General features: G+C 42.5%; 2 protein-coding genes across 2 annotated transcripts in view; both read left to right on the plus strand.

Moving 5' to 3' along the window:
• LOC308334304 (inositol 1,4,5-trisphosphate-gated calcium channel ITPR1-like) overlaps window positions 1-11,061 on the plus strand; it is a 121,134-nt gene extending 110,073 nt beyond the window's left edge. Inside the window, exons 55-60 of the mRNA XM_080790986.1 lie at window positions 4,009-4,151; window positions 4,711-4,876; window positions 5,628-5,731; window positions 5,879-5,935; window positions 6,541-6,702; window positions 7,333-11,061. Of these exons, the coding sequence (XP_080647112.1) occupies window positions 4,009-4,151; window positions 4,711-4,876; window positions 5,628-5,731; window positions 5,879-5,935; window positions 6,541-6,702; window positions 7,333-7,419 (719 nt within the window). The 3' untranslated portion in view covers window positions 7,420-11,061. The remainder of the gene's footprint in view (window positions 1-4,008; window positions 4,152-4,710; window positions 4,877-5,627; window positions 5,732-5,878; window positions 5,936-6,540; window positions 6,703-7,332) is intronic.
• A 2,867-nt stretch (window positions 11,062-13,928) lies between these two features.
• On the plus strand, window positions 13,929-20,132 carry LOC308322558 (class E basic helix-loop-helix protein 40-like). Its single transcript, XM_080773909.1, has 4 exons — window positions 13,929-14,205; window positions 14,511-14,580; window positions 16,211-16,318; window positions 16,744-20,132. The coding sequence occupies exons 1-4, from the start codon at window positions 14,156-14,158 to the stop codon at window positions 17,845-17,847; spliced, it is 1,332 nt and encodes a 443-aa protein (XP_080630035.1). The 5' UTR covers window positions 13,929-14,155; the 3' UTR covers window positions 17,848-20,132.
• Window positions 20,133-20,335: the final 203 nt, after the last annotated feature.

Below are 20,335 nucleotides of genomic sequence, written 5' to 3' on the forward strand. Positions count from 1 at the left end.
GTCTAGTCTTCCATTGTTACAACTGGACCTAGACTAGTCTTCTAGTGTTACAACTGGACCTAGTCTAGTCTTCTATTGTTACAACTGGACCTAGACTAGTTTTCTATTGTTACAACTGGACCTAGTCTAGTCTTCTATTGTTACAACTGGACCTAGTCTAGTCTTCTATTGTTACAACTGGACCTAGACTAGTTTTCTATTGTTACAACTGGACCTAGTCTAGTCTTCTATTGTTACAACTGGACCTAGACTAGTCTTCTAGTGTTACAACTGGACCTAGTCTAGTCTTCTATTGTTACAACTGGACCTAGACTAGTTTTCTATTGTTACAACTGGACCTAGTCTAGTCTTCTATTGTTACAACTGGACCTAGTCTAGTCTTCTATTGTTACAACTGGACCTAGACTAGTTTTCTAGTGTTACAACTGGACCTAGTCTAGTCTTCTATTGTTACAACTGGACCTAGTCTAGTCTTCTATTGTTACAACTGGACCTAGACTAGTTTTCTAGTGTTACAACTGGACCTAGTCTAGTCTTCTATTGTTACAACTGGACCTAGACTAGTCTTCTATTGTTACAACTGGACCTAGTCTAGTCTTATATTGATACAACTGGACCTAGTCTAGTCTTCTATTGATACAACTGGACCTAGTCTAGTCTTCTATTGTTACAACTGGACCTAGACTAGTCTTCTATTGTTACAACTGGACCTAGACTAGTCTTCTAGTGTTACAACCGGACCTAGACTAGTCTTATATTGATACAACTGGACCTAGACTAGTCTTATATTGTTAAAACTGGACCTAGTCTAGTCTTATATTGATACAACTGGACCTAGTCTAGTCTTCTATTGATACAACTGGACCTAGTCTAGTCTTCCATTGTTACAACTGGACCTAGTCTAGTCTTCTATTGTTACAACTGGACCTAGACTAGTCTTCTATTGTTACAACTGGACCTAGTCTAGTCTTCTATTGTTACAACTGGACCTAGACTAGTCTTCTAGTGTTACAACTGGACCTAGTCTAGTCTTCTATTGTTACAACTGGACCTAGACTAGTCTTCTATTGTTACAACTGGACCTAGACTAGTCTTCTATTGTTACAACTGGACCTAGACTAGTCTTCTATTGTTGCAACTGGACCTAGACTAGTCTTCTATTGTTACAACTGGACCTAGACTAGTCTTCTATTGTTACAACTGGACCTAGTCTAGTCTTCTATTGTTACAACTGGACCTAGACTAGTCTTCTATTGTTACAACTGGAACTAGTCTAGTCTTCTATTGTTACAACCGGACCTAGACTAGTCTTCTATTGTTACAACCGGACCTAGACTAGTCTTCTATTGTTACAACTGGAACTAGTCTAGTCTTCTATTGTTACAACTGGAACTAGACTAGTCTTCTATTGTTACAACTGGACCTAGACTAGTCTTCTATTGTTACAACTGGACCTAGTCTAGTCTTCCATTGTTACAACTGGACCTAGACTAGTTTTCTATTGTTACAACTGGACCTAGTCTAGTCTTCTATTGTTACAACTGGACCTAGACTAGTCTTCTAGTGTTACAACCGGACCTAGACTAGTCTTATATTGATACAACTGGACCTAGACTAGTCTTATATTGTTAAAACTGGACCTAGTCTAGTCTTATATTGATACAACTGGACCTAGTCTAGTCTTCTATTGATACAACTGGACCTAGTCTAGTCTTCCATTGTTACAACTGGACCTAGTCTAGTCTTCTATTGTTACAACTGGACCTAGACTAGTCTTCTATTGTTACAACTGGACCTAGTCTAGTCTTCTATTGTTACAACTGGACCTAGACTAGTCTTCTAGTGTTACAACTGGACCTAGTCTAGTCTTCTATTGTTACAACTGGACCTAGACTAGTCTTCTATTGTTACAACTGGACCTAGACTAGTCTTCTATTGTTACAACTGGACCTAGACTAGTCTTCTATTGTTACAACTGGACCTAGACTAGTCTTCTATTGTTACAACTGGACCTAGACTAGTCTTCTATTGTTACAACTGGACCTAGTCTAGTCTTCTATTGTTACAACTGGACCTAGACTAGTCTTCTATTGTTACAACTGGAACTAGTCTAGTCTTCTATTGTTACAACCGGACCTAGACTAGTCTTCTATTGTTACAACCGGACCTAGACTAGTCTTCTATTGTTACAACTGGAACTAGTCTAGTCTTCTATTGTTACAACTGGAACTAGACTAGTCTTCTATTGTTACAACTGGACCTAGACTAGTCTTCTATTGTTACAACTGGACCTAGTCTAGTCTTCCATTGTTACAACTGGACCTAGACTAGTTTTCTATTGTTACAACTGGACCTAGTCTAGTCTTCTAGTGTTACAACTGGACCTAGTCTAGTCTTCTATTGTTACAACTGGACCTAGACTAGTCTTCTATTGTTACAACTGGACCTAGACTAGTCTTCTATTGTTACAACTGGAACTAGTCTAGTCTTCTATTGTTACAACCGGACCTAGACTAGTCTTCTATTGTTACAACCGGACCTAGACTAGTCTTCTATTGTTACAACTGGACCTAGTCTAGTCTTCTATTGTTACAACTGGACCTAGACTAGTCTTCTATTGTTACAACTGGACCTAGACTAGTCTTCTATTGTTACAACCGGACCTAGACTAGTCTTCTATTGTTACAACTGGACCTAGTCTAGTCTTCTATTGTTACAACTGGACCTAGTCTAGTCTTCCATTGTTACAACTGGACCTAGTCTAGTCTTCTATTGTTACAACTGGACCTAGACTAGTCTTCTATTGTTACAACTGGACCTAGTCTAGTCTTCTATTGTTACAACTGGACCTAGACTAGTCTTCTAGTGTTACAACTGGACCTAGTCTAGTCTTCTATTGTTACAACTGGACCTAGACTAGTCTTCTATTGTTACAACTGGACCTAGACTAGTCTTCTATTGTTACAACTGGACCTAGACTAGTCTTCTATTGTTACAACTGGACCTAGACTAGTCTTCTATTGTTACAACTGGACCTAGACTAGTCTTCTATTGTTACAACTGGACCTAGTCTAGTCTTCTATTGTTACAACTGGACCTAGACTAGTCTTCTATTGTTACAACTGGAACTAGTCTAGTCTTCTATTGTTACAACCGGACCTAGACTAGTCTTCTATTGTTACAACCGGACCTAGACTAGTCTTCTATTGTTACAACTGGAACTAGTCTAGTCTTCTATTGTTACAACTGGAACTAGACTAGTCTTCTATTGTTACAACTGGACCTAGACTAGTCTTCTATTGTTACAACTGGACCTAGTCTAGTCTTCCATTGTTACAACTGGACCTAGACTAGTTTTCTATTGTTACAACTGGACCTAGTCTAGTCTTCTATTGTTACAACTGGACCTAGTCTAGTCTTCTATTGTTACAACTGGACCTAGACTAGTCTTCTATTGTTACAACTGGACCTAGACTAGTCTTCTATTGTTACAACTGGAACTAGTCTAGTCTTCTATTGTTACAACCGGACCTAGACTAGTCTTCTATTGTTACAACCGGACCTAGACTAGTCTTCTATTGTTACAACTGGACCTAGTCTAGTCTTCTATTGTTACAACTGGACCTAGTCTAGTCTTCTATTGTTACAACCGGACCTAGACTAGTCTTCTATTGTTACAACCGGACCTAGACTAGTCTTCTATTGTTACAACTGGAACTAGTCTAGTCTTCTATTGTTACAACCGGACCTAGACTAGTCTTCTATTGTTACAACTGGACCTAGACTAGTCTTCTATTGTTACAACTGGACCTAGACTAGTCTTCTATTGTTACAACTGGACCTAGACTAGTCTTCTATTGTTACAACCGGACCTAGTCTAGTCTTCTATTGTTACAACCGGACCTAGACTAGTTTTGTTTGCATTGTTGCATTGTTGTTTTTTCAGATGGTGTGGAGGAAGACGAGGATGATATTAATAACAATATTATTAATAATATTGTTTTGCAGATGGTACGACTGAGGAAGAGGAGGAGGATGACGGCATGGAGAGAGCATGTGACTCTCTGCTCATGTGCATAGTGACGGTTCTGAGTCATGGACTGAGGAGCGGGGGAGGGGTGGGAGACGTGCTGAGGAAGCCATCCAAAGAGGTACAAATTATACCCTCGGGGCCCTAACGTGCGCCATGCCTTACCCACATATAGCGGGTTTAGAACCTTCCGCTATACGTAAACGTTACGTTGCGGCCACGCTACCACACTATACATTATGCCGACTCCTATATTTGCGGGTGGAGGTGTGGTCGTGGGCGTGTTGATGCGCTTTCCTTACAATTGCTGTCTTGCCCACACAGGTTTAGGAGAGCAGAAAGCGTCTCCTCAAACCACCCGCTATGCCAATTCTGTTTGATAGAACGAATAGACAGGCCGGGAGCAGAACATTCACAGCTCATATGTCTCATATCGTCAACAGAACTCCCTCCATCCATCCATCTTCAACCGCTTATCCGCAGTCGGGTCGTGGGGGCAACAGCTCCACCAGAGAGCTCCAGACTTCCCTCTACCGAGCAACATTAGTGACTTCCTGTGTGGAAATATAGTGGCCCTCTGAGTGTGTTATATAGTGGCCCTCTGGAGCGAGGGTGGGAATATAGTGGCCCTCTGGACCCCTGCTCTAGATTGACTGTCCTCCCCCCCCCCACCCCTCCAGGAGCCTCTGTTTGCAGCACGGGTCATCTATGACCTCCTCTTCTTCTTCATGGTCATCATCATCGTCCTCAACCTGATCTTCGGGGTCATCATCGATACCTTCGCCGACCTGAGGAGCGAGAAGCAGAAGAAGGAGGAGGTCCTGAAGACCACCTGCTTCATCTGTGGTGAGTGACCGCTCCTTTCCATTGTGTCTGTGTGTTCAATTAATCTGTGGTGAGTGAGCGCTCCTTTCCATTGTGTCTGTGTATTCAATTCATCAAGACCTACAGGTACTGTAAGAAGACCAGGGCTGGGAAAAGTACGTACTTTTTCTTGTCTTTTTCTTTTTTGAGGGGTGCTAGCCCTCCAATGCCTGGCCTTTGAAATTACGTCATATGGCAGCCAAGTCTATGGGCTTTTAACGTTTGTTTAGAGCACTAAATGTGACGTCATGTGGCAGCCAATTATGTGGACATTTAATAATAGTGAATGGTATTTGTATAGTGCTTTTCCAAGTGCTCAAAGAGCTATACAATGGTTCATTCATTCATACATTGGGAGGTGAAGCGGCGAACAGTCGACGCCAGCGTCCTCACTTGTGCACATTCCCACACCAATGGTGGCAAGCTCACATCGACCGACTCAATCGAGGCACTGTGGGGTTCAGTGTCTTGCCCAAGGACACTTCGACATGTAGACAGGAGGAGCCAGTTATTCATTACTTATTTTCTTCTTATTTCCAAATGTCCTTTTATAATAGTGTTTCCTTTGCTTGGTGTTCTGTGTAAAGCACGTTGAATTGCCTTGTTGTAGAAATGTGCTCTTCTAATAAAACTGTCTTGTCTTACCTTGGCGATGGCAGTGGCTTAATTTGATAAATACGCTATATAAATGCACAATTTACCATTTTGCCTTGCCTTGCCTTACCTTGCCTAGGGCTGGAGAGGGACAAATTTGACAACAAGACGGTGACATTCGAGGAGCACATCAAAGAGGAACACAACATGTGGCACTACCTGTTCTTCATCGTCCTGGTGAAGGTAAACCTCCGTAATATACAATTATACTACCTGTCCTGGTGAAGATAAACCTACCTAGTAATAATAATAATAATAAGGGTAATAACAACAACAACAACAACAACAATAATAATAAGTTATGTAATACTCTAACTGTTTCTTGTGAAGGTTAAGGACTCTACAGAATACACCGGACCAGAGAGCTATGTGGCCGAGATGATCAAGGTAACTCATAATAACTTTAGTTTATTTATTCATAAACAAGATGTGCTGCTTTCCTGATCTCTTCCTGAAGGTTTTCTGAAAGAGCACGTTCTCCTACTGGTTGTATTCACTGATTAGCCTAATGCTAATTCTACTGCTTTGCTACTGAGAGAATTAATGTCCCCCATAGGCTTGCCGCTTTTCAAAAAGTATTTATTTATTTATTTAAATAAATACTTTTTGAAAAGCCTATGGGGAAAATGCATGGGGAATTCTCTTCTGGGTCCCTCATTGTTCTGAAAGGGGGCGGGACTGCAACGCTCTATATAATTAACATACAAGTAAGACGCACGAACGCGGGGAGCGAGCGCAGCTCGTAAATTGCAATAACAATTTGCAATAAATTACGTACTTTTGTGTGTGTCTTTTTGTGTGTGATACAGCTGCGCCCTCTGGTGTCAGGCGGGTGGTGTCACAGCGTGACACACGCACAGACAGACAGTTTTGCTTGGCTTCCATAGTAAGCTGCTCATTGCGTTCGCAATCACTGCGTTCGCAATAACACCTTCTCACTGACAATGTTCTCCTTATGACTGAAGGTGTTTTCTCGTCCAATCACAACACAGGAGCACAACCTGGACTGGTTCCCGAGGATGCGCGCCATGTCTCTGGTGAGCAGCGACGGAGAGGGAGAGCAGAACGAGATCCGAAACCTGCAGGAAAAACTGGAGTCGGCCATGAGGCTGGTGGCCAACCTGAGTGGTCAGCTGACTGAGCTGAAAGAACAGGTGATTATTATTATTATGCGTCACCTTGAGTTTCGTGACCGCACCCACTCTGTTTCTTTGGATCGCCTTTACAGTATCTCCAATTCCGTCATAATAAAGGCGACAAAAATACAGTTTTACAATGCAGGCAATGCCAAACAATAAAGTGTCCATTGTCCAAGAACCCCCCCTAGGAATGTATTAAGAGGTCTGAGTCATGAAACAACTGTTTATTCCAGCTTAGGCTTCAATTGTCCTATAGCCAAACAGCCATTGTGTGTCTTGTCGTAGGCCTTTCAACGCAACAGGCACAAAGGACTTCCCAAGTCTTTCACACCTTTGTACCAGGGGGCACAACGGAGCCCGCCCTTCTCACAAGCCTGTTTAGGTTGTGTCACCTCCAGTGCCACCTCCCCCCCCACACCCCAGCACGTTATTCCGAAGAAGATAGCACTTGCCATAAGAGACTTGGTAGTGGTAGAACATTATGTAACATTCTGGTACACACGATAATCGGAGCCTCCTCAGGAAGAACAGCCGTGCACGTCATTTGAGGGCCTAGACCTATAGTTAATTTCATTCACCAAAAAGAACTGCTTCATTTTACTCGTTCGTTTACGACTGACACAACACTATGGTTTTCCTGTGCAGATGACGGAACAGAGGAAACAGAAGCAACGCATTGGTCTACTGGGACACCCCCCCCACATGAACATTAACCCCCAGCAGCCCGCCTGAGTGAGGACCCCCTCCCTTGAGGACCACCCCAGGACCCAGGGCTGGCCTCCAACAGTGCCTGAACATTTGACAGTCTTACACTTCATGTAACAGACAGGAAAGTGAACAAATACATGCTGTATACATAGTCTCTATCTTCTAAAGGCTCTATGCACCATTCTGTGTGTTTAGAGCCTATTAGGAAGGGAAGGGTTTTTCTGTGTGCATAGAGCATGTTGAAGTAGGAAGAGTTATTATGTGTTCATAGTCTATTAGAGGAAGTAGGAAGAGTTATTATGTGTTCACAGTCTATTAGAGGAAGTAGGAAGAGTTATTCTGTGTTCACAGTCTATTAGAGGAAGTAGGAAGAGTTATTCTGTGTTCACAGTCTATTAGAGGAAGTAGGAAGAGTTATTCTGTGTTCACAGTCTATTAGAGGAAGTAGGAAGAGTTATTCTGTGTTCATAGTCTATTAGAGGAAGTAGGAAGAGTTATTCTGTGTTCACAGTCTATTAGAGGAAGTAGGAAGAGTTATTCTGTGTTCATAGTCTATTAGAGAAAGTAGGAAGAGTTATTCTGTGTGCATTGAGCACCTATTCCAAAGTAGTAAAAGTAGTGGATGGATCTACCAACTCAAAACGCATCGTTTCGCGCTGCAATTTGAGGCTGCAGATCGGCTACGGTTGATGCTTTCGTGTGACATTGTAGTGTGATCAAGCAGGACGTTAATTTACGGAAAAACAACACAAAAGGTCTCAATGTGGATATAAGAGGTTTGTGCCCGAGAGCAACAATACATACGGTAATGTCCAGGGAGACTGTCACCTGACATCCTCCTGCGTTGTCATTGGAGGAACACTCCTGCTGCATGCGTCGTCATTGGAGGATGTGTATGCTCATTGGTGCCGTGTTGTGTGTGAGGTCATGGAACTCTAGGCTGATTTTGTAGTTTTGTTTTCCACTTCAGGTTAAAAAACTACAACTCAGACGTGTCCGTGGCAAGACTTGGCCTTGTCCTTTTAATTATTATTGTTTGAAGTTGAGAGAAACATATTTCCTTGAAAAGTTACGTCCTGTAGAGTTCACCCTATTCTTTTCCAAGGTTTTGTTTTATTTATATTTTTTGATGATTGATGATTCCAAAAATCTAATCAGCCTAACCGTGTGAAGTTGTTTCTACATGTCAGAGGCCAGCATTCCTGTAACTTGCAATACTCCATGTGTTATTATTATAATTTTCTTGTCATCATAGGAACTTAGGAAGCTTCTACGGAAACAGCCGACACACAAAACTTGTAGGTCGACTATTTTTTTTGGTCCGTGTCGCGACACCGTCGTGCTACGGAGCAGACGTTTCGACATTTATGTTGAAGCTTTGTCATCGAAGGATGTACATTAGATCTACCTGTAAGAAGGATGTACTGTACATTAGATCCACCTTTATTGTGTTGTATGATGGATGATTGTTTCAGTTATGATGGATGATGACACTTGAAGTCATGCTGTGTAATTCCAGTGTGATTTAGTGATACCACTTTGTTGCTACGCTGTCGCTACAGCATTTTGTCTGTATGGAAGGAGCGCTGACAAACAGACCGCAAACATATGCGTACGGCAACCAAATAGTCAGCGACTACAGGTGTATTTATTAACTGTAACATATACACTAATAATATACATTTCCGGTACATTTTCCAGCGCCCATGCGAGTGTCGGATAGATAGCGTTTAGAGAAAGAAAACTAAATATTCAATGTGGATTATTGTGGTATAATATACCGGTGAAAGATTATATCAGAAATACTAACTATAATACCAAATATGTTTTGTTTAATTGGGAACAGTTACATGGTAGGCTATGAACTTTAAATGAGCTGCGGTATCCTGTGAACGATGATCTACAAGGGTTGTTAGTAGAGTAATGGTTCTCAGACATGTTGGAAAGTGAAATATGCCTTTAACTCTGACAGTTGGATCCATTAGTACTTTTGAGAACCATTACAGAACTACACTGTCATATTTCCCTTTGTTTGATATTTTTGGCACTGAATTAACTTTGTTTAAGCTTTATATAATTTCTATGTAGTCCTTCAAGCACTGAAAGTATATTTTTTTTGTTTATAGCACACAAACATGTTTATAATCTTACTCGCCACTTTTCTAATAGTGCCACCACCACTTAGAAGGACGGCACACTTATCACCCTCACTCTGTGTCAAATAAAACACTAGAAGGAGCGCTGAAATAATTACAATGATTCATCATTTCATAGAGATGCATATGATATTCAAATGTTGGCCGATATCCAATAACATGCAGGGTCAAATCGTCCGTTATTGATCCAGTATATTACATCCTTATTATGTTATTATTTATATTGAGATCATTGAGGAGTTTTTAGTTTTCATTTCAAGTCATTAGTGGTCACATTGTTATTTTGTCAATATCGGTCAATAGACAATGAAAAATATCAGAAATATTTTGATATCGGTTCGATACCGATATTGCATTTTTAATAGAATATCGACCTACCGTATATCGATATGATACCGATAATAATATTCTGCATCCCTATTAATTTATGTACTTCATCGAACGACCATGATGTCACTTTGAGGAGAATAAACGCTGTGGGATGAGCGACATGGTCGAGACAACGAGTTATGAACCTCAGACAGATATCACTGACTGCCTAGGCCCTAGACATTAGTCTGGAACTTCAGACTAATATCATTGCATAGATATTAGTCTGGAACTTCAGACTAATATCATTGCATAGATATTAGTCTGGAACTTCAGACTAATATCATTGCATAGATATTAGTCTGGAACTTCAGGCTAATATCATTGCGTAGAAAATAGTCTGGAACTTCAGACTAGCATCACTGCGTATATATTAGTCTGGAACTTCAGACTAGTATCACTGCGTATATATTAGTCTGGAACTTCAGACTAGCATCACTGCGTATATATATTAGTCTGGAACTTCAGACTAGTATCACTGCGTATAGATATTAGTCTGGAACTTCAGACTATAATCACTGCGTATATATTAGTCTGGAACTTCAGACTAGTATCACTGCGTATATATTAGTCTGGAACTTCAGACTAGCATCACTGCGTAGAAAATAGTCTGGAACTTCAGACTAGCTTCACTGCGTATAGATATTAGTCTGGAACTTCAGACTAGCATCACTGCGTAGATATTAGCCTGGAACTTCAGACTCATACACTGACTACGTAGAGCCGTAGATATTAGTCTAGCAACTTCAGACTCATACACTGACTACGTAGAGCCCTAGACATTAGTCTGGAACTTCAGACTGATTCACTGACTACGTAGAGCCATAAACATTAGTCTGGAACTTCGGTGTGGAGGATTTATTTCCAATGCAGATACAAACAGATTCCAACGTCACAGCAAAAAAAAAAAAAAAAAGTTTGAAATAGTGTGCTCTGATTGGTCACCCACAACTTGGGTAAAATAAATGTAAGTCAAACTGAGGAGTGCCTGACCAAGCTCCACAGGGATTTATTTAATTTGTATGTTTTTCCTGTGGCAGATCGGTCTGTTTTCCAGGCTATTATGAAACCATCCCTTGGCTTAATGCCACTGTGGAGTCAAGTTGCTACCTGAGAGACGCAAACTCCACTTTTATACTAATGTGAGATTTTGGTTTGTCCAATTGAAAATGTTTGTTCCATTCTTTTGGAGTCTATTTAATAAATAATGTTTGAAAGAAAAGCACAGTTTGGTATGTACTGTATGGATTTTCTACGCTTACAAAGCTTATGCAGTCAGCCAGTACCATGTTTTCCCAATGCATTCTTACGGAAGCGGTACGTATAGTATAATAATGTAAATTATCTACTGTCCACCACTGGTTGTTTCCTCCCGCCCAGCGTGCTGGTACACGGGGTCTCGGGGAAACCCCGCCCACTCGGCCTCCTAATTTGAAGGGTCTGGGCGTGACCCGCCCACTCAGCCTCCTTACATGGAGGGGATGGGCGTGGCCCTGTGCTGCGTAAGCCAGCAAATGCAGCACCGTGATACACGTGAGTGACACACACACACACACACACACAGAGAGAGAGAGAGAGAGAGAGCGCAAGCATTTATCTAACAGGTCGCTCTGTTGTCTCTCACACACTTTCACAAAACGCACCACGAGGAAAGCCACGCCAGAGCCACGTTACTCATAGGTGTCATGTTGTGTGTGTGAGGTCATGTGTGAGGCCATGTGTGAGGCTGACTTTGTAGTTTTGTTTTCCACTTCAGGTTAAAAAACTACAACTCAGACGTGTCCGTGGCAAGACTTGGCCTTGTCCTTTTAATTATTATTATTTTAAGTTGAGAGAAACATATTTTCTTGAAAAGTTACGTCCTGTAGAGTTCACCCTATTCTTTTCCAAGGTTTTTTTTTATTTATATTTTTTGATGATTGATGATTCCAAATATCTAATCAGCCTAACCGTGTGAAGTTGTTTCTACATGTCAGAGGCCAGCATTCCTGTAACTTGCAATACTCCATGTGTTATTATTATAATTTTCTTGTCATCATAGCTTCTACGGAAACAGCCGACACACAAAACTTGTAGGTCGGCTATTTTTCCGGTCCGTGCCGCGATCGTGCTACGGAGCAGACGTTTCGACATTTATGTTGAAGCTTTGTCATCGAAGGATGTAGGCTACATTAGATCTACCTGTAAGAAGGATGTAGGCCTACTGTAGCCTACATTAGATCCACCTTTATTGTGTTTTATGATGGATGATTGTTTCAGTTATGATGGATGATGACACTTGAAGTCATGCTGTGTAATTCCAGTGTGATTTAGTGATACCACTTTGTTGCTACGCTGTCGCTACAGCATTTTGTATGTATGGAAGGAGCGCTGACAAACAGACCGCAAACATATGCGTACGGCAACCAAATAGTCAGCGACGGCGCTGTGTAAAGCAACAACAACAGGTGTATTTATTAACTGTAACATACACTAATAATATACATTTCCGGTACATTTTCCAGCGCCCATGCAAGTGTCGGATAGATAGCGTTTAGAGAGAGAGAGAAAAAAAAAAGTAATATGTGTTTATTGTATAATATACCGATTATCTGATTAATCTGATTATTTCAGAAATACTAACTATAATACCAAATACGTTTTGTTTAATTGGAAACAGTTACATGGTAGGCTATGACCTTTAAAATGAGCTGCGGTATCCTGTGAACGATGATCTACAAGGGTTATTGGTAGAGTAATGGTTCACAGACGTGTTGGAAAGTGATGCCTCTGTTGTCTCTCACACACTTTCACAAAACGCACCACGAGGAAAGCCACGCCGAGCCACGTTACTCAGGTGTCATGTTGTGTGTGTGTGAGGTCATGTGTGAGGCCATGTGTGAGGCTGACTTTGTAGTTTTGTTTTCCACTTCAGGTTAAAAAACTACAACTCAGACGTGTCCGTGGCAAGACTTGGCCTTGGCCTTTTAATTATTATTATTTGAAGTTGAGAGAAACCTTGAAAAGTTACATCCTGTAGAGTTCACCCTATTCTTTTCCATTTTTTTTGATGATTGATGATTCCAAAAATCTAATCAACCTAAACGTTAGTACTTTTGAGAACCATTACAGAACTACACTGTCATATTTCCCTTTGTTTGATATTTTTGGCACTGAATTAACTTTGTTAAAGCTTTATATAATTTATATGTAGTCCTTCAAGCACTGAAAGTATGTTATACTTATTTATTATTTTGTTTATAGCACACAAACATGTACGGTATGTTTATAATCTTACTCGCCACTTTTCTAATGGTGCCACCACCACTTAGAAGGACGGCACACTTATCACCCTCACTCAGCTGTGTCAAATAAAACACTAGGAGCGCTGAAATAATTACAATTAATAATTTATAGAGATGATATTCAAATGTTGGCCGATATCCAATATATATCCCTGCATGGTCGATGCAGGGATATCCTGACACGGAACCTTTTCTCAGAGCTAAAGTGTATATGGTCGAGGCTCCAAACTGAGCTAACAAAACAAGATAAATCATTATAAAAATACAGTCACTAGCAATAACAAATTCTGTAAAAAAAAAACCTCATTATGCAGAAAGTCTCATTAAAGCTCACAGTGCATGCATTGCCACCCATTGTGAGCTAAGCTTGTAGAGTGGCTATTTTCAAATAGCCACCACTGGTTGTTTCCTCCCGCCCAGCGTGCTGGTACACGGGATCTCGGGAAGCCCCGCCCACTCAGCCTCCTAATTTGAAGGGTCTGGGCGTGACCCGCCCACTCAGCCTCCTTATATGGAGGGAATGGGCGTGGCCCTGTGCTGCGCAAGCCAACAAATGCAGCACCGTGATACACGTGAGTTACACAGAGAGAGAGAGAGAGAGAGAGAGCGCCCGAGCATTTATCTAACAGGTCGCTCTGTTCTCTCACACACTTTCACAAAACGCGCCACGAGCAAAGCCACGCCGAACAGCGGACTGACTCTCCAGTCTCCTGTAATAAGTGTTCTATTTTTAAAGAGGCTCTTTCCTGACCGCAGACAAATGGTTTGCGACTATAGTAAGCCTATAATAGCCTAAGCCCAATCAATGTAATGCGCACGGGTTGTTTTTATTTGTATTTTTATCTTCCCTCGCGATCCTTCCGCTGGAATACTACACAGTAGAAGCTGCTGTTGACTTTTTGACGGATACCTTGGAGCCGGAGGAGTGATAATATAATAATCATAATAATAATGGAACAGCCTCCCTCCACTCAGGCTGACGACATGGCAGAGATTCAAGGGTGAGTTAATCCCTCTACTTCTAGTAGCCTAGTAGATCTTTGACTTTAAATTTGTTGATTGATTGATTGATTGATTGATTTATTGATTGACCACCAGGACTTTGTAGAAGCTATGTTCTATGTTCTATATCTATCTACATTCATTATGTTTTGATTGGTTGATTGATTGAGTGTGTGTGTGTGTGTGTGTGTGTGTGTGTGTGTGTGTGTGTGTGTGTGTGTGTGTGTGTGTGTGTGTACAATAATAATAACAATAATAATAACAATAATAACAATAATAATAATAATAATTTTCTCTCTTCCAGGGTGGACTACCCCAGCATGTATCATGCGTATAAACCCAAGCGAGGAATGAAGAGAGGAGAAGAAAGCAAGGTGCGTGTTTTATTATTATTATTTTATTATGATTGTGTTCACTTTGTCTATAGGGCGGCTATATGGTATTTGTTATTACACCTCGTCCTTATACTGTAAGGACCTCACGTAATAATTGTAATTTCTATGTTAGCCTATAAGAACTTGTCCTTGGTCCTGTAAGGACCTTACATAATAATTGGGCTGCGGTGTCTTTCTATCCTATAAATGGTTGACCCATTTTCAGCTGCTGTGACATAACAGGCATGGAGTGTGTGTGTGTGTGTGTGTGTGTGTGGTTGTGTGTGTGTGTGCTCGCGCTGCCTATATCAGCCATAACTAGGCCTGTCACAATTCCTGTTACATAATCGTGTAATCACAATTATTTGAGATAATTGCAGATATGTTATGCATAATCGTCAAATCCTTTCCACGTTGAAAAAAAAAATCCATACATTTTTGAAAAATAAACGTGTTTAAAAAAGAACAGGGTTATTTTTCCCGCTGTTTTTTGCCTACAAGGCAAACAGAAATACAAATTGTAACGCTCCAATGTTCAATGCAAAAAACACAATGAAAAACTGAAAAATTATGAAATTGTGTGTGCATGTGACACAGTCGTTAATAGCGCACGCGTGCACACACACACACACACACACACACACACACACACACGCACAGAGTGTGTGTGTTGCCTATATCAGCCATAACGGTTGCATGCTTACATCACTGCTTTTCATGGAGTGTGTGTGAGAGAGAGTGAGTGTGTGTGTGAGAGAGAGAGAGTGAGTGTGTGTGTGAGTGAGAGTGCTGCCTGCCTGTCTCAGACACGTTTCATGGGGCCTATGATGATGTAAGCAGCCGTCGTGGCTGATAAGCGAGCAAACAGGTTTAACGGGCCACCTGGAACCTCACCCTATAGAAGGGGTTCTGTAGAGCCTATATAGAGCCCCGCCCCAGAACTTATAGGGTGACCAGATGCGTGGGACAGACAGCCCCTCGTTTCCAAGACTTTTCAGGCGTCACCACAAGTTGAGACCATATCCCACATTGTGACTGCATGCAGGCAGTGGCAGGCATCAATATTCAAATGCCCTAATAGTCCCATAATGTTAATAGTTTTTAGTCTTTCTGTTGTATAAAGCTATAGCTCGTTTTTCTGCAAGATGTGTTTTTAAGCCTGTTAAACTTAACATAAGAAATATCCCCTATAGGCTACAAAGTATAAGCCAAACCACCCATGACCAAAAGTATATAATTTTAAAACAAAATGTGAGACTCCAGAGGTGTTGCCGTGTTTATAAGAAAACAAGACAGATATATTTGAACAGGGGACACCCCCCTCCCAAAAAAGTAACCTCAGAGGCGCTGTGAGCTTGTAGATCGGCTATTTTTTTTCACTATTCTTTTTTACACTTTCTCAAGGCAATATTTCATGACTTTTGATGCAGTAATAGTAAAGGTCTCATTCAAATGGCATGTATATAAATCTCGTATAAATGTTACAGATGTCCTGTAATCCTGTAGTATACTGTATGTTGTTTGACTGAGTATCATCAACCGGGGGACCCATACCCACAGGTTGAGAAGCAGTGGTCTTACATAGTCTGTTTATGTTTATTAATAATGTGATTGTTATTATGATTAACAGGACACCTACAAGCTGCCTCACAGGCTGATCGAGAAGAAACGGCGCGACAGAATCAACGAGTGCATCTCTCAGCTGAAAGACCTGCTGCCCGAGCACCTCAAACTCACCGTGAGTTGTGTGTGTGTGTGTGTGTGTGTGTGTGTGTGTGTGTGTGTGTGTGAGTGTGTGCAGGAGTGTAGTTGGTTCACCATCCACTGCCTTTTTAGGGACATTAGCGCCATCGAGTGGCTGTATGGCATCATTGCATCACCTCTACCCTCTTTACATAACTGCAGTGCATCATATATGGGAAACTTGACAGATTGGATTAAATGTCAAGCCTTTTTTATATAATTATATAAAGAGCATCTGCTAAATGCCTAAATTGTAAATTGTAATGCTTACATGTGTATTTATTGACACTGAAGTCGAACTGTTTATTATTGGTCACCTCACCTCATCATTGGAGGGTGCCAAGCACTGTAGAGGAGGAGCATTTCGTAAATAATGCCCCCAAAGACGGTGAAATAACAGTTTAACTGTTTCTCTCTCAGACTCTGGGCCACCTAGAGAAGGCCGTGGTGTTGGAGCTCACTCTGAAGCACGTCACCGGCCTGACGTCTCTCCTGGAGCAGCAGCAGCAGAAGATCCTGGCTCTGCAGAGCGGCATGCAGCTTCCGGACCCGCTTCCAGAGGCCAGGGGAGGTCAGACTGAGGAGACGACGTTCCGCTCGGGGTTCCACCTCTGCGCCAAAGAGGTGCTGAGCTACCTGTCGGCCAATCAGCAGTCGTCGGGTGGCGGCGGGGAGGACCATCTGACCCCGCCGCGCCTGGTCAGCCACATCCAGACGCTGGCGGCCGAGGTCCTGCGAGGAGGGGATCCTCCGTCGATCCGAGCCCGAGCCCCGAGCCCCTCCCAGGCAGAGAGAGAGGATCATCATCATCATCACCACCACCACAGAGATAAGCCGTCCCCCGTCTCCCCCGCCGCGCCCAGGGCCGAGGGCTACAGGAGGAACTGCGTGCCGGTCATCCGGCGGGCGTTCGCCGGCACCACGCCGGCAGGGGGCGCCGGTGAGCACAGCGGCAGCGACACAGACACGGACAGTGGTTACGGCGGCGAGCTGGCCGCGGCCAATCAGCATGCCCCGCTGCACAGCAGCAACCACGCCCACTACTACTATGGCGGCAGCGAGCCGACGAAGAGGAGGAGCTCCTCCCACTTCAAGCAGCAGGACGGGGGGAAGCGTCCCCGTCGGGCCGGCGAGACGACGTCGTCCGAGGAGGACGAGTCGCTGTCCGGCGGCGAGTCGTCTTCGTCTTCGTCTTCGTCGTCGTCTCTCCAGACACAACGCCCCTACATGGGCGTTGTGTCTTCTGGCCGCCACGCCCCCGCGCCGCCCCTGTGCGCCGTGCCCTTCTACCTCCTCCCCCCCCAGGCCGCCGCCGCCTACCTGCCCATGCTGGAGAAGGAAACCGCCTGGTACCACCCCCCGAGGGGGGGCGTGCCCACCGCCGTGCTCTACCCCGCCATGGGAGGGGGGCGCCAGTGCCACTCCCCTCCTCCCCCCATGGACTCCTCCTCCCCCCCCACCCTCCTCCAGGCGCTGCAGCATCATCAAGCTCCTCCCATAATCGACCTGGAGTCCAAAGACTGAGAGGCGGGTTTGGGGAAAAAAGAAAAGAAAAACTGTGGCGTTGACGTCCAATGAGCTGTTCGTGGTCTGTTCCCACACGGTGAGAGAGAGAGAGAGAGAGGTGGACCCCGCCCCCTCCCGTGTTCCTCGGCCCAGGGTCAGAGGTCAAACAGGAAGACCGAAAGGACAGGTTGCTGCGGCGTCCAATAAAACTCTACCTACGAGAGGGCGGCAGCCAATCACACTCTACCTACGAGAGGAGGGCATCCAATCACACACTAACTACGAGAGGAGGGCATCCAATCACACTCTACCTACGAGTGGAGGGTGTCCAATCACACTCTACCTACGAGTGAAGGGCAGGGTTTAACTCTGTTCCCTTTCGTTCAGACTGAATGTTTTGGACTTTAGACAGAACACCAACCAAGCTATTTCACCTCAGGCACCCGCAAGCACGCACGCACGCACACACGGTTGAATGTAAAGATGAAAACCTGTTCCGATGCTGCTGCTGATGAATCCGATACGCCGACGACGCTCACGTCTCGGTCGTAGCTGTTTGCCACAGAGATATGTTGTATTTGTTAGCGGTTAGCGGTTGATCTCCGACCCAGAGTGTTGCGCGGTTTGATGTTTTTTAAGGCCACTGTTACCTCGAGCCCGACTGACATTACTTTTTACTCATTCGCCGCCAACACCACCATCTGGAGGCTGAATTGTGTACTCGGAAAAAACGCTATATGTCACGCAAATGTTATTTAATTCACCCAAAACACCGGTTATAATAATCATTTATAGAACTGTTTTGATCCAAAACGCAGCCTGGAAGAAAAATCCCGAGATATTAGGATTCTAAATCCTATCTCGGAGACAAGGGCATTTGGACCAGAAGGTGTCAATCTCGGCGGGAATGAGTTGTTTAACGACATTAGTATCGCGTAAAGTATATATTAAAAAAATGTAATAACAGTATCATTTCCTCGTCCACTTCTAAACCACGTTCCACCACGCTTTCTTGGGTTGTTATGCCATGATGCTGAACAGCCATCTACTGTAGATTTCCCAACATGTCTATAGGCTTTGGCTCAAGTGGTTAGAAACTTGAATGAATTGTTAAATGAAATAGATTTTGATCTTTTTTGCACTTTTTTATTATTGCTTTTTTTCCAAAATGTGTGCTATGGCATCGGACCCACAAAAAAACGTGCCATCATCGGTCGGGCTCACCCGCTTTTTATCACACTATCAGAGCTGGTTAATTTGGACATCACGTCTGCTATATAATTACAGTGATTACATTTTAAGGACCACCATAACTCTGAGAGTGTAGGCTACTAAATGTGTACACTCCCAGAGTTACAGACCTGTCAGGGTCCATTTGGTTTTGGTTTCATTTGTACACTCAGTTACACGCTCACATCACTGGCAGTGTGGATCACTGGATCAGGTGTCAGAGAGAGAGAGAGAGAGAGAGTTCTGCTGGACAGTGGTGGAAAAAGTACACAATTGTTTTACTTAAGTAAAAAAAAGTATCAATACTGCAATGTAGAACTATACTCCATTACAAGTAAAAGTCCTGAATTCAAAATCTATTTGAATTCAAAGTATCCGTATCAACATGTACTTAAAGCACAAACGTAGAAAGTAATTCATTGTGCAGGATGTCTCATTTCAAGTTTTCAAATGTATACAAATTATTTTGAAAATAGGAGATCTACAAGCTCACAATGCGTCGCATTGCGAATAAATGTAGTGGAGTAAAAGTAACAATATTTGTTTTCTGAGATGTAGTGGAGTAGAAGTAAAAATACTGTATACTCCTCAAAATTGTACTTAAGCACAGTACTTACTTACTTTCCACCACTGCTGTTGGACAATGCTTTGTTGAAGCTGTCTGTACATACTTATACAGTGAATACTGTACATAATTATTAATTATACAGTAATTGCTGTACATAATTATACAGTAAATTACTGTAGCACTGTGCTGGCCCTGGTCTACATACATATTCAACAATTGTATTTTTTTTAATGCTCAAAACGTCAAACCTGGTGTTTGTTCATGCTGTTGCCTTTTTTTCCTCATGAAACGCTGATAAGAAGAAAAAGAAAACTATTTTTGGTATATGAAATACTGGAGTCGCAAAGGAGGAGGAGAGATAGAGAGAAAGTGAATGTAAATATTTTACAAGAAGATTAGTTTTCTAAATAAAGAACGAGGTACTTGAGATTTCTATATTTTAGGAACCGGCGAGAAAGTTTGATGTACATTTTTTCTGTCAATAAATGTTGATACACATTATGTAAGCATATTAATAAAAAGCTTTTTTTCCTGTGGAAATCTGGATTGTTCAACTTTATTCATCTGTGTGTGTGTGTGTGTGTGTGTGTGTGTGTGTGTGTGTGTGTGTGACATGTCTTTTACAATTCCACATTTTATTTAACCCTGGATTTTCACCAGGATAATTATATATTTTTAATTTTCATAATGTTGCTGATGTCTGAGGTG

Source organism: Protomyctophum bolini, assembly GCF_963924005.1.
Source record: "Protomyctophum bolini genome assembly, chromosome: 2".
Lineage (NCBI taxonomy): Eukaryota > Metazoa > Chordata > Actinopteri > Myctophiformes > Myctophidae > Protomyctophum > Protomyctophum bolini.

Excerpts from the sequence above, each read along its gene's own strand:
- LOC308322558 (XM_080773909.1), top strand. The coding sequence starts at position 14,156 with ATGGAACAGCCTCCCTCCACTCAGGCTGACGACATGGCAGAGATTCAA. Across the intron at positions 14,206-14,510 it reads GACATGGCAGAGATTCAAGG|GGTGGACTACCCCAGCATGT; the intron begins GTGAGTTAATCC and ends TCTCTCTTCCAG. Across the intron at positions 16,319-16,743 it reads CCGAGCACCTCAAACTCACC|ACTCTGGGCCACCTAGAGAA; the intron begins GTGAGTTGTGTG and ends TTTCTCTCTCAG.